We start from the raw sequence: 13,627 nt of genomic DNA on the forward strand, positions 1-13,627 counted from the left end.
GATCGGCTTAGCCAGGAAATTGAGTCTGTGCATGCAAATAATTTCACCAAAAGTTTCTCTCTTGGTTCCACCGTTCTCGCAAGGTGCTGTACACGCGGAAACAAACAGAGGTTTAAACCTTTAGGAGGTGTTTAACGTTGGACCAACAATCGATCCCCCACGACGATTTTACGTCGTGCTTTCGAGAGCAGAGCGTTCAATTTTCATCCACAAAACTGCTCGAGTGCTCTTTATGCTTGAGTACCTCGTGCTGACTGAGTTCGTCGAGGCGGTACTACAGTAAGAAGCCTTTACTTGGTTTACTTCTGGGCCAACGCTGGCAAGTGATCTCTTACTACTAGTACCTTCTAATTATCTTCCGTAGGTTTGTTCCGAGTGATCATGTTTCATCTACCCAACCGTGCCTACTACCCGTCGTTGGCCAACAGCTCGTATGATAGCCTCCTATCATCAGCGCTGAATGAGGTAAGCTATGGGGCTCTCGAGTTTGCATCATTGACTGTATTCATGGTCGTGGTAAAGCGCATTCTGGGACTGTCCTCTTTGAGTCAACTTGCGTTCGTGCTGGAAAAGCAAGTGGTCATGGTGCAAACCAAAAATGGTCATCCTGTTCCTGTTCTTGATGTCAGTTTCGCTGGTACGTTCGATAGCGTTGTGTGCTTGCATTTTGGTTGGACCAGGAACTCTTACTCCCATACTCATGAAAAGGGTCGGACCTCAGCTTCAAGTTCGCCTGGATACACTCAAGTAAACCCGAAAACTAAAGGGACAGAAAATAAAATCCAACATGTATGGAAACGAATCAGATTCGGTAATTCGTGTGCTCCTACTTGCCTTCTATCAGACTGTTGTTAGAATGCCCGCCGTCTCGATCACGAACGGAGCATTCCAACCTGCTCTAGAAATCACGTCAATCCTCTTCTATTAGTTAGCCGAGTTCGTGAGCCGCTTGGCCTCGAGTTTGGCCACCACTTCCGCCTCCAGACGTCGAATATCATCCATCGTGAGACCGAACCACTCGTCCGTCTGGCACTGAGCCTGGCGAAGAGTGTTGTGGAAAAGCTGTCGCTGCTGGTCGCGAATGATCTTCTCCGCCTGCAAAAGGACACACAACGGTTAGAATTGCAAACAATAAAATACCCTCACGACTTGTCCAAGTTATCTAGGCCGTACCTTGCCCTGCACACCCCAGTAGTCGAAATTAATGCGCACCACCTTGTAGCAGGTCATGATAGGGTCGACAGTCTTCATCCAGCCACGCGCCAGCGGCCCCCGCGACGTCTTGGCGGACTTGTACTACACACCAGTAAACAAAGATTATTCCTCATACATGACAAAAACGTACATAGCATCACGAGTACTAACCGTGGCAGGGTCGCAGTCTTCCTTGAGCGTCTGCTTCGCCATCTTCTCCGCAATGTCCAAACTGCATCAAATACCAGCAATAATACATAGGTTAGACCCACAACCATGTAGTCAACCTGGGCGCCATTCCATCGTACACTTCGATCTTGCGCTGGCTGAGCTCGTTGTTGCTCATGCCAAGCACGTTCTCCGTGTCACCGCCGTCCGCCTTGTGCATCGACTCGATGGAGATGTAGAACTTGTGCTTCGCCAGGTAACCGTTCACGATGACAGTCACGCAGTGCGGGTACGCGTTCCACGCCTCCTCAATGAGCACCATGCTGTCCTCCGGACAGCTACACCACCACAACAAAACACACACAAATCAGCACCATAAAATGGTAATAAAATCCCCTAATTGAGCCACGTACAAGGCCGACACGAAGCCTGGGATCTTGGACTTGCAGTAGTAGTGCTTGCGCGTGTACTGACCCTTGTTTCGCGGGACGACCCAGCCAGAGATGCTCGACACGCCCATGTGGCCGTCCGTGTTGTCGTAGGGTTCGTTCACGAGGATCTCGACGCCTTCTCCGTCACCAGTAAGCTTCTCGCTCGCGTTCACGACCATGTAGAGCTGCGCCACCTGGAACTCGTCCACCGACATGTGAAGCGGCACGCGGAACTAAAGAACAGAGACGTTAGACGCGTGTAAATGTTTCTTCAGACAAATGATGAGCTGGTGGTTGCTTTACCTCATGAATCAGGACCATCTTTCGATTTGGGCAGGGAGAAGAATGCTTCAACTGCTTGTAACTTGGTCAACCCGAGGCGGTGAGAGATGGAACTGGTCGCGTTGCAATGAAGGAATACTGCGGAATGCAGGACACCAAGTTGCACAGCGAACGGATGAGTGAGAGGAACAGGAAGCCGCGAAGTAGACCAGCGGACAAGGGGACGAGGGCGCCGAACTTTCAAAATGACGTAACGGGCTGCTTGGAGAAGCCACTATCTGATATGCCGGGGTTATGCTCTTGATCAGTCCCCATGGTACAGCATATATTCATGGAATAAACGTACTTAAGAAGATGTCGCACGGTACGTGCGTCTCTATGTGATGCTTCAAGAGTCTGACACGTCGTCAAGTTCAGAGACGGAAAAGGGCGGAAGAGTCCAAGTCGAGCGGCCATGGGCAACAGCGACAGCAAGAGCAAGTTCCGCGAGAGCGTGTACAAGCTCAACAATGAGGTGATCAGCAGCAAGAACCTCGAGTTCTGGGACAAGCTGTGGCGCATCCCCACGGTGGCCGAGGAGATCTTCACGCTCATCCAGCCGGACGACGTGCGCATGCTGCGCCACCAGCAGCCCGAGAACCTGGCCACGATGCTCAAGCAGGCCGTCTCGCAGATCGTGCAGATCGTGGACACGCCCGTGCCCAAGTACTACCAGCAGGCGCTCAACTGCGTGCGCGTGCTGACGCGCCTGGTGCCGTTTATCCTGGAGGAAGGCAGCGACGAGTTCGTGGAGGAACTCTTCTGGAGCGTGGACAATGGAGATAAAGGAGAGGAGGAAGATGAGACCAAGGAGGAAGCAGTGACGGCGGAACCGCTGGCCAAGCAGATGATCCACGCCATCATGGGACTGCTGTTCCTGCCAGAGTTTACGGTCTCCATCCACGCGTACAAAGGCTACGGGGAGGAGAGACGCAGTGCTACTAGAAGCGGACAGAGCACAACGTCGGGGTCGTTGGTGTTCCCGTCGCTGTTGTGGCATTCAGGAGTGGGCTACCCAGATGCGAGCGTCGTGAATTCGTCGAGTTATGACAAGAACCGAAGGGAAGTGCTAGCCCTGCTGCTGACTTGCTTTTCCAGCATTTTGTACCAGACGGCAGAGACGTGCAGTCAGTGGAAGGACAGGTTCTTGGAGGTGGCCACGGCTCCGGACTGCCCGTTTGCGCCCACGCTGTTTTACTCGCTCCTGAACATTGTAGTGTCCTATGACCCGGTTGGTTGGGGCGTGCCCTACGCTGGTTCGATCGTCTCGGACGACCGCGAGTTGCTCGTGGACCTGTCACTGCAAGTGCTGTTGGTGCTGCTGGACTTTGGTCAGACGACCGAGGCCAATATCACGGCCACATTGAAGCCGCAGCCTGGCAGCGCCACGCCGGTTGCTAAGCGTCGCTCGTCCTCGGTGACCTCCCGATCGTCGAACCCAGTGTTTGACGGGGTTCCCAATGTTTACCGCACACTGTTGTCTTCGCTTCAGAGACCAGAAGACTTCCAGCTCATCTTTGCGGGGCTCTCGCGTCTGCTGAACAACTACCACCAGTCCATGAGCACGCTGCTGCCGAACTCGATCAAGCAGATCAAGTGCCATCAGGAACTGCTTGTTCTACTCTGGAAGATGCTGGACGAGAACACGGACTTTTTGCACTATGTGCTGAAGAAGGCCGATGTGAATCAGCTTGTGGTTCCTCTGCTGTTTCTGATGTACGAGGGCAGACAGGAGCCAGCTAAGGTGGGCATGATCCACATCTGTACGTTCATCTTGCTGCTGCTGAGTGGTGAGCGCGACTTCGGCGTCAATCTCAACAAGTCTTTCAACAACCACCTGCCGCTGGACCTCCCCCCGTTTTCGGGAAATCACGCTGACCTGTTGATCGTTTGCCTGCACAAGATCATTGTGAGCGGTTATGAGAAGCTCAACTCTGTCTACAACTGCTTCCTGACCATTATTTGCAACATCTCGCCGTACTGCAAGAAGCTGAACATGGTGTCGAGTGTGCGTCTGCTGCGGCTGTTCAAGCTGTTCGCGCAGCCGAGATACCTGTTTGACAATGAGGCTAACCACCACTTGGTCTTCTTCTTGCTCGAGACTTTTGACAACATCATTCAGTACCAGTACGAGGGCAACCAACAAGTCGTGTACGCCATGATCCAGAACAAAAATGTGTTTTACCAGCTCAACGACCTGCAACTCCCACCGATTCGCGCCGCAGCTAAGAAAGAAGGAGAAGGCGCGGGTGAAGGAAAGAAGCAGGAACAGACTACGGATGGCGAGTTCGTTCCCACGGTTGAGTGGCTATCGGCGTGGAAGAAGAAGCTCCCGCTGACCACAAGTCTTCGTCTGCTCCAGTATCTCATCCCGCAGCTGGAGGACGCCTGCCAAAAGGCCGGTGGAAGCCTCGATGAAGATGCGATGCTGTACTTCCTGCGCACGACAACGATGGTGGGTCTGTTGCCTGTACCGCACCCCATCGTGATCAGGAAGTACCAAATCAACCAGTTTACGCACCTGTGGTTCACCACGTTCACGTGGGGCGTCATCTTCCTGCGCAACCAGGTGCTGCCTCTCTTTGACGGCGGGGCCATCACTCTGTTCACCATCAGCGTCCTGTAGGGAGAAAGGAGAAACAATGGTCTATGATGCGCCAACCCGCGATGGAAGTGGGTTAGCCAGAGAAAGCAGTGCGTTAATGAAACAGCAAGTTAGATATTCCAAGTGTGTGTGCAAATGTTTTCATGCAGCGTAGGGAGGGTATTGATACAGCTCGAGCTTTGTCGGGATGCCCTAGCTGCCTTGTGCCTGCAGGATCGAACCCGTCATTTCTTTTAGGAAAATGCGGGGGTACCTGCAAACATCTCTCTGTCACGGCGTCGGCACGGACAGGAAGTGGTGAAGTAGCTGCTCCATCTTTTCGGCTCGCTGGACTGCGTTCGCCTGTGCAATTTCCACTTCGTGTGCAGTTCGGCGTAGTCGTTCTTCTGGGACCAGCATGCTCGATTGGTTAGAGCCCATACTCGACACTGTTGATGTTGAAGACGAGGTGGAGATCGGTTGCTGGTGATCATCTAGCGCCAATACGTGCCCGACACTTGAGAGGGGCAAATCTTTGCCTGGGTTTACTCTGCATCGTGACACAAGACATCGACCAAAAACAAACGCCAACTTATCGGCCGTCAGTTTATTGGCTGCGTGATGTCGGAGTACTTCTCGCAAGAAGGATACCAAGTATACCACCACGTTGTACCTCACTGGTGCTAACGCATCCAGGAGCGCTCGACAACCCTGCGCCATATTGCCATTTGCACTCGCTATTGCGGCTGCCAGCGCTTCGTCCGGCACTACGCTTTGTCGGAGCGCTTGAAGCCAGCGCACTAGTAACTCTGCGGTGGAGTATCCGTTGTGTTGGGGAAACGGCGTCCCTGTATCGAGGGCTTCTCGCAGTTGCACAATCTCCAGCTTACTGCCCGCCTCAACGAACAGGTTTTTATCTTGCATGTAGTTCTCGTATATGTCGTTCACCATCCGCCAAAGCTCCTTGGGCACCTTCTGTGAATCATTAGCAGTAGAAGAAACCGGTGGCGAGGTTGATTGTGCAGGCAAAATAAGGGAGTTGGCATCAACGCCTGTAGCTCCGCCGACCCAAACGCTGAATACTGATGCTGCTGGAGAGCGTGTAGCTGTGAATTTGGCTTGCCGTATAGGCTCCGGACACGACACCAACTGTTCAAGCGAACTTCCAAAGCACGAATTTGCATACTGTCCAGACACCACCAGAAAGTAGTCACGTCCGTTTTCGACACGCAAGATCATAGTGTCGTCGAGCGTTTCTTCGCCACTGGTGAGACCATGGGAAACTGATTCGTCAACGAGAGCGGTGATGCGAATTTCCATCTTATCCCTGGGCGGGATCATGCCAAACATGGGTGCGACATTCAACCACGACTTGCATATTGAGACATCCTCCAGCTTCGGAATGAAACGGAAGTGAGCTACAACGAGACCAGTGTTCTCGATGACGAGTCTCTTGCTCTGTTCCACCCCAAACTTCAGCTGCGAAAATGAAAAGACACCGCTGCTCGTCGTGGCTCCGTCTTCCTGAAGCAATCGAACCTTGGGCATATTCTCATTCTCCCATTTGTCGAGCTGCATCATGATATCACGGATCACCTCCGTTTTCTTGGATTCCACTTGGTACTTCACCTGAACGTCGAAAAATGCGTGCACTGGCTTGTGATCGGATAAATCTAGGGCAGGGACGGAGTTGTAGCTGCGAAGCTTCACGTCTGGTGGACTCTTCGCCCTCCACAACACGCGATCGCACCATGCTGGGGCACGCAGCTTCTTTTCGGGCCGCTTCTCATATTCCGATGTTCCAGCCTGGAACTTGTATGTTGGAGGAAAGGAAAGAGCGCCTTCTTCAAATCCTTTCAAGACATTTCCGCGTAGCCGCTCGATCGTAAGCTGGTCGTGTTGTACAAGCTCGTTTAGAGACCTCCCGCTCTCCGCCAGACGGAAGACTTCCTCCGTTGTCAAGGTGTCCTGGATCCGATAGTTGAGGTCGCCAATCCAGAACACAAAATCATGATTCAGGATGGATGGCTCACCACTCCAGAACCTGCCACTACCCGCACACAACTCCCGTCAGCACAAACTGGAAGAGCCTCACCTCCTACAGCACAGAAAATCGACGCACCTCATGTCTTGCACCGGCGCCGCTGAGTCCTCTCCGTTATCTCCGAACTGGATCTTGTTCAGAATATTGAGATAGTCGGCATTGCGTCCCGCCACATTCTCTCGATGGGCAGCCAAGTGGGCGCACACAAAGCACAGAGTACTGCTATAGAACTTCAGCCTCACAGCAGCTCCTCCTTTATTGCCCATGACGCCCATGATCCCCACCCCGGCCGTCGCCCCCTTGATCTCTTTCACATGATCCCAATGGTCTGTCCGTACAAACACCAACAAGAGGATCCCCACCAGATGCTTCTCCAGCACCACTCTGTACTGCAGTGGCGCCTCTCCAGTACCTACTGCAGCAGGCCCAATATGGCGATTAAGAGCCGTGAGCACCGCCTCCTCCCACGCCGAGCTGCGCTGCACCGTCAGCGTGCTGTTGACCACCACATTGACAGCATTTAAGTCCACGATCTCCTGAAATCCTAAGGCCACAATATCCGGCGGCTCTCTGCGGCCTTCCGCCGCTGGAGGCTGCAGCCAATGGACGACCTTGGAGGCTTCAGCGGGGGTCAGCGGCTTCTTGGCGTTCACGTTCCACGTGCCGGTGACAACGCGCGTGGGGCGGAACTCCGTGTACGAGGCCTGACGTAGCAGCAGCTGCTGCTGGATCCAATCTTCTCTTATAATGGACATGACTACGGGGTTGTAGTACTTGCCGTTCACGGAGGACGACTGGGAGGACGCGGACGAGCCCAGAGACTCCGGCTCGCAGCTGCTGACGCGACTGCGAGGGCCCAGGGAAGAAGCCATCGCTAAGGGGGAAGGGAGCACCGCCGCGGCGGACGGGAGACCACGCGCCGCCATGCAGGAAGCGGAAGTTACACCAGGTTGCACTTGCGCCTCTTGGATGCAGAATGCCAGAGTGATTGTCAGTCGTAACGCGGACCGTACCGTACGAGTGAACGTATAAATGGACGATTTTGTAAGATACCCCTATATTAGCAAATCACATACTTCAAGTAGGTCTTTTGCTGTTGGAATGCCTCGTTCTTGTATAGAGAGGAGGTTATAAAATAGTGAAAACGGTGCTGGCTATGGTAACATTCTCAGGCGGAACAATCCAACAGTGCGAGGAGAACTCAAGGTGATCCCTCTCTGTGAGTGATGGCAATGGAAGGCCGCAACGGCAAGTGGGTGAACGTGGACTACACGAACCGCATCATGGAGGAGTCGGTGGCGCTACCTCCACCGACCCCTGCCGACGGGTTAGACGATCTCACGCGCCTCCTCCCAGCAGCATCCGACGGCCAATACGAGCGCGCCATGTCGTCTCTCGAGTCCTCCACGACCTCCTCCGCCCGAGGAGAGTCGCAACCGACCATCCAAGTGGCCGTGAGCGAGCCTGTGAAGCAGGGCGAGGGTATGAACGCCTACATCTCGTACAAGATCAGTACCACAACCACCCGGCCGCAGTTCTCCAAGAGCTCCTTCTCTGTCGTGCGCCGCTACAGCGACTTTGTGTGGATCCACGCGCACCTTTCAGCCATGTACCCAGGCGTCGTGGTGCCTCCGCTGCCCGAGAAGCTCCTGGTGGGACGCTTCTCGCCCGAGTTCGTGGAGAGCAGACGTCGAGCGCTGCAATTGTTTCTGCAGCGCTGCTGTCTGCACCCGGAACTGCAGCATAGCGAACACCTGACGACGTTCCTGGAGGCCAGTGAGGACCAGCTGCAGGCGTTCAGGAAGGATCCGCGTCATGCGGCCCCCAATGCGCAGCGTGGAGTGCTGTTCCAGTGGCTGGACGACACAGTGAACACGATCTCGTCGACGTTGATTACGCCCACGACCAACTTGCCCAAGACCCCGGCGGACGTTGAAGTGGAGGACATGATGGCCTACATTGAAGGGCTGGAACCCATCATGACGGGGCTGCATAAGCATGCCCATGGACTCACGAAGCGGGCGCGAGAGATCGCAGACGGACTGTTTGAGTTTGGCGTGTCGTTTACGTTGCTGGGGAAGTCGGAGGAGAACCCGTCGCTGCAGGAAGGGTTGAGTCATATTGGACACTGCTCTGATCAACTTTCGATCTTGGCGGCGGAGCATGCGGAACGAGAGGCGCTGCATTTTGAAGAGCCGATCTTTGACTATATTCGACTGGTGGGGGCAGTGAAGGCTGCGTTGCAGAAACGGAATGAAGTTCGATGTGCTTATGGCGCCGCAGTAGCTGACCTTGAAGTGAAAGAGATTGCGCTGTCTAAGCTGCTGAAACATGCTCGGGGAGGATCATCTGAGGAGAAGGCGCAGCTGGCTGAAAGCGAAGTGCGTACGGCGCAGCAACACATGGAGGATGCCAAGCTTGAAGACGACATTGTCACGGAGAGGGTTCTGCGCGAAGTGGAGCGCTTCAAGCGCGAGAAATTAGCCGACTTCAAGCACATTATTCTGGATTACATTCAGATGCAGATCGAGTACAGCAAAAAGGTGGAAGACGAGTGGCAGCAGGTCATCCCGAAGCTTGCGATGATTCATGTGGAGAACGGCGGGTCTCCACTGGAATCAATGAGCCCCATTTCGGAATCGACCAACGGTAATTTTCACGAGCAGGAGACAACGACCTCGTCACTTGGGCCTATGATTCAGGAAGACTACATCCCGTCAAACGGTGATTTGGCGGATAGTCTCTCGGATCTCACGCTAATGGCAAACGACGACGTTGACCAGGACCCGTTCCAGCGCTCGCCCTACGGATCCCGAGCAATGGAAGATTCCAATCCCGATGTGTCGCTGTAGTGGTGATCCCCATCTCACGAACGATAGTCAGCATCGCTGGCACTTGCAGTCTTCGATTATATTAATGTACCAAGCAAACTACGTCTTTCGTTTCTCTATTGCTCACCTCTAGTACGCTGCTGACGCTGGGTGTTGCGTTGCGCAAGGGCGGCAGCAATCTGGTCGCGGGAGGGTAATACCCAGCGCGCGTAGCTGTCCTGATAGCGCAGCTCTCCTGCAGCTTCCTTGCGATTCTGCACGAATTCCGATCCATGGTATAGCCCCACGCCGGCGAAAACACTGAGAACGGTGCAAAGCACCAGCATCACGACTTGGTTGCCCGAGAGAGCAACCAACTTCATAGGCGGCAGGGACTCAAACTTCGAGGATGTTACGGTGCATGACGGCTCGCCACTGGTCGCATTCGAGCCAACGGTGAGATTCACAGGATAATCTGCGTAAAGATACAAGTTGCATGGACCATAGACACCCACACTGCTTCCTCGCGCAATACGCATGTAGCCGTCTTCGCCCCACATGGTGCCCCAGGTATTACGGATGATCCAAAACTCCTCGCCAGCGTCCGTCTGACCAAACCCAACGACCACCACGGCGTGGTTGACTTCATCTCCGTCGCTAAGGCAGTCTTGAGCGTCGTAAATCCCACCTGCGTAATGGCGGAACCCGTCACCAGCCGCGTCGATGTTAGCCGTCACAGGTCCCAGCGTCACGGCTCGCAGCAGAGCTTCTTCGTCACCGGATTCTATCACCTTGTAGTCCGACACATTCGACTCCCAAGCCACCGCCACCTCAGCAGTAGCCAGCGACGGGCATTGTGTATCAGTTGCATTCGTGGCCATCACATACGGACGCACACTCCCACACGAAAGTCCGTGAGGCTTCGCGAGGTGCAGATATTCGTACGTGAGGAACGGCATTCCACCCGAACAGCCTTCGGACGAACTGGTCATATTGTCGATAAACTTGCTGTGAATATGATCCAGCGAGGCCGAGCAGCTCAGCACCTGCTCCACACTCAATGGCGAGGCCTGTACATCGTTCTCAATAGCAAACCTCGACTCCACCGCTGACACTCCGGCAAACGCCCAGCAGCTACCACACGTCCCCTGGTTCTTGATCGGCGTCATGTACTTGCCTCCATCCTTCGTCGTCCAGTCTAGCTCCGTCGGCACATCAATGTTGTCTTCGCTCTCGCCACTCACACTGGATCCACCATCCAAATCAAAGCTGATGGTAACCTGTTTGCCCCGTTTCCCAGTGCCCTTCACTCTGGTCGGCTGTTTCTTCTTCTTCTTCTTCTTCTGCTTCCTCCTAGGCGAGTCCCTGTCCGGTCTGGAGCCCAGAAACGCTCGGTACTGCTCGTCCGTCAAGTCACTGAGCTCGTTATACCCCATGAAGTAGGATTTCTCCCCCGCTTCGTGCTCTGCATTGGCCTGATCCACCAGTCGTGCAGTGTTGGCTAGAGCGTCTGCTCTCGCCTCATTGGAGGACCGCGTCGGCCCCAATAGCTCGCGCCGCTGCGTACGCGTCTGGGCGTGATACAATCGTAGCTCAAACTCATCTACCGCCTGCATGGGAGCCGCTGCAACATCTTGTAGAGCGCAATACAACAGGAAAAGTCGGGAAATGCGCATTTTTGAGCCGTTTGCAGCGACTTTTCAGCGGTTAAGAGCGGGGGTTGACGCTACGGAAAGCACGACACGAGATGAAGCAGTCGAGACACAGGATGAGCGGGGGACTGAGTGCGATGGAGAGCCCTAGCAGCAGTATCAGCTCTTGCGGAAGGGGCGGCCGGATTCTTGCGGGCATGTGGGTTCGAAGTTGGTTTTGCGAGTGGATACTATTCAAATGCATTGGAATGATTGGGTCGAAGTTATGTGGAGGAAACTTGGTGTTTGTATGTATGAAAGGAGTGATATGGAGCAATCATTTTTGTAAACCCTGAAGAAGATGGAATTTTTCCGTTACATCATTTTGGACAGGGAACAGAGCAAAAATGGCTACAAACTTTGATTTCCTCGCCGACATCAACATTATTCGGTCGAAGCATTGCACTTTATAAGTTGGCGAAGGGAAGTTGATCGACATCACATTTCAAATAGCCAGAGACTACTTTCTCGCACCTATCAGGGGGCTCTAAACTTCCAGTGCTGGCTGGGCTTGAGAGCTTGTCCCTAACTTACCAAAAGTATTGCCCACTAACAAAAACCGCAGTTCCACCCTCAAATCTATTGTTCAGTCCAAGAATCTTGGACCGATGCCTGGCTTATCCGTTCTCTAGGAACATATATTGCCCAACTCTCACGAAGGCGGTTTGGCGTTGGTTCAGGTCAGGTTGATATTTTTTTCCTTTGGGTTACGCATGTGTGTGTATCCATGCGAATTTGAAGCTGAAGTCGGCACCTTGCATTACCAAACCAGCAATTAGTTATGCTAGACCACTTAATGGTATTTCAGTGGTTTCCTTACGTACCCATGTGAGCCAACGGTACCTGCATGACGTAGACGAACAGAGTAGCCAGCTTGGATTGTATCATCGATGCATGTGTCTCCAGCACAAATGCAAGTTGTCGTACCGTTGAGAACCCCAGCATCCGCTTCAGGACAACAAGTGCCATGACGAGAGAAACGAATTCGAGACCACTGTAGAGCAATACTTTCAAAACCGAAGACAGAAGTTGCGCACTTGACATCCCAGCCAATGCAGGATAATACGCGCGGTTGTGCATGTGGAACAGAATAGCTTGATGCACGCCTGCACGTTGATAAAACAAATACGCGGTTAGTCTCATTGAGTTGTAGGTAGATGGTGGCATCACTACGCACTGTAGATGATTGGGAGGATGACTTCTGTGTACTCCACCAGCACGATGTACTCTGTGATAAAAAGAACGCGAGCACTCTTGCGAATGAATAGTGCACGCTCATCACGTGAAAAAATTGCCTCGAGTCCGAGAGCTGCCGTAGGATTCACCACGTCTGTCAGTTCTTTCTCTGCGGTTGCACGAATCGCAGGGATCACGGGCACTTTGTTTTGGAGCCATTTGCGCTGCTGGGGTGGACGAATGGGGAACACTCGTGCTTTGGTGGAAGGAAACCACTTTTTGCCACCGGAGGCTCCCGTTTTCCGCTTTGTAACAAGACTTGCTTCTCGGTGAGAAGAAGAGCTTTTGCTCAGCCCGTTTCGGGAGCTAACCCACGCGTTCATCCGCGACTTCCACGATATGCTCGACAAGTTAGTAGAGTGATTTTTGCTCGGTGTCGACAGCATCTTTTCAATTTCCAGTAGTCTCATTGCCACCTGCACGAAATTCTCCTTCGCGATAGGATGTCCGCGTGGTATTTTGTCCATTAGCACTTTCACTTCGGTAAGAACTTCAACAACGTCAAGCATCGACAACCAAAAATGTAGGAAGTCCAGGATCATAATTGTAGCAGTCGTCGTCCATGCTGTGGTATTATGAAGAGCATTTGACACGTAAAGTGCGTTGAAAACCTCGACGATGAAGATCACCCCTTCCGGTTTGAGATCATTGTTCGTGTGTTCTCGGCTAACCCAATTTTTAGCGACAAGCTGGATAACAGGCAGAATGACCACAAACATTGCTTGGTGAATGCCCGTCAGCGACACGAACCCGTAGATGTAGATGGGATAAATAAATGTGAGTGCCACTTGGCAATTGAACACTGACAACTGTCGTTTCACGTCACCCCACAACGCTGGGTCAGCTCGCCAGCGATGCCCCGAAATGTATACAAAACACAGCATGATCATTATGGTATCGGGCAGTGCAACGATGAGCACACCGAACGGCATTGGAAAGAACATCAATGCACATATGATGAAGATGAAGGCCATTGATACGGTAGACGCAACAACTGAGGCAAATATGACTTGTAGAGCCGTTAGCTTGAGGCGAGGAGCGCACTGACCCATCTGGACGAGGATGTTTCCTCCGATAAAAGCGAGTACGCACCATCCCCGTACGAAAAACACTTTGTTGTCGTACACGCCAGCCTCAGGAGGATTCAA

The 13,627-nt window shown here is 53.1% G+C and overlaps 5 protein-coding genes across 5 annotated transcripts; 2 read left to right on the forward strand and 3 right to left on the reverse strand.

The window, feature by feature from the left end:
* Positions 1-924: 924 nt before the first annotated feature.
* KRP23_11108 (Phosphatidylinositol transfer protein beta isoform) lies at positions 925-2,114 on the reverse strand (the record flags this gene model as incomplete). The annotated part of the gene is made up of 6 exons (XM_067881628.1): positions 925-1,095; positions 1,174-1,296; positions 1,366-1,426; positions 1,503-1,700; positions 1,776-2,026; positions 2,097-2,114. 6 exons carry the CDS (start codon positions 2,112-2,114, stop codon positions 925-927), a joined length of 822 nt encoding a protein of 273 aa, XP_067740920.1.
* Positions 2,115-2,529: 415 nt separating this feature from the next.
* Positions 2,530-4,740, forward strand: KRP23_11109 (Protein HID1; the record flags this gene model as incomplete). Its single annotated transcript, XM_067881629.1, has 1 exon — positions 2,530-4,740. The coding sequence occupies one exon, from the start codon at positions 2,530-2,532 to the stop codon at positions 4,738-4,740; it is 2,211 nt and encodes a 736-aa protein (XP_067740921.1).
* A 249-nt stretch (positions 4,741-4,989) lies between these two features.
* KRP23_11110 (Type II inositol 1,4,5-trisphosphate 5-phosphatase) lies at positions 4,990-7,614 on the reverse strand (the record flags this gene model as incomplete). Its single annotated transcript, XM_067881631.1, has 3 exons — positions 4,990-5,248; positions 5,372-6,748; positions 6,821-7,614. 3 exons carry the CDS (start codon positions 7,612-7,614, stop codon positions 4,990-4,992), a joined length of 2,430 nt encoding a protein of 809 aa, XP_067740922.1.
* A 354-nt stretch (positions 7,615-7,968) lies between these two features.
* KRP23_11111 (Sorting nexin 1) lies at positions 7,969-9,594 on the forward strand (the record flags this gene model as incomplete). The annotated part of the gene is made up of 1 exon (XM_067881632.1): positions 7,969-9,594. The coding sequence occupies one exon, from the start codon at positions 7,969-7,971 to the stop codon at positions 9,592-9,594; it is 1,626 nt and encodes a 541-aa protein (XP_067740923.1).
* A 95-nt stretch (positions 9,595-9,689) lies between these two features.
* KRP23_11112 (Cysteine proteinase COT44) lies at positions 9,690-11,228 on the reverse strand (the record flags this gene model as incomplete). Its single annotated transcript, XM_067881633.1, has 1 exon — positions 9,690-11,228. One exon carries the CDS (start codon positions 11,226-11,228, stop codon positions 9,690-9,692), a length of 1,539 nt encoding a protein of 512 aa, XP_067740924.1.
* Between the last annotated feature and the right edge of the window lie 2,399 nt (positions 11,229-13,627).

Source organism: Phytophthora ramorum, assembly GCF_020800215.1.
Source record: "Phytophthora ramorum isolate Pr-102 chromosome Unknown Phyram_PR-102_s0011, whole genome shotgun sequence".
Taxonomy (NCBI): Eukaryota; Oomycota; class Peronosporomycetes; order Peronosporales; family Peronosporaceae; genus Phytophthora; species Phytophthora ramorum.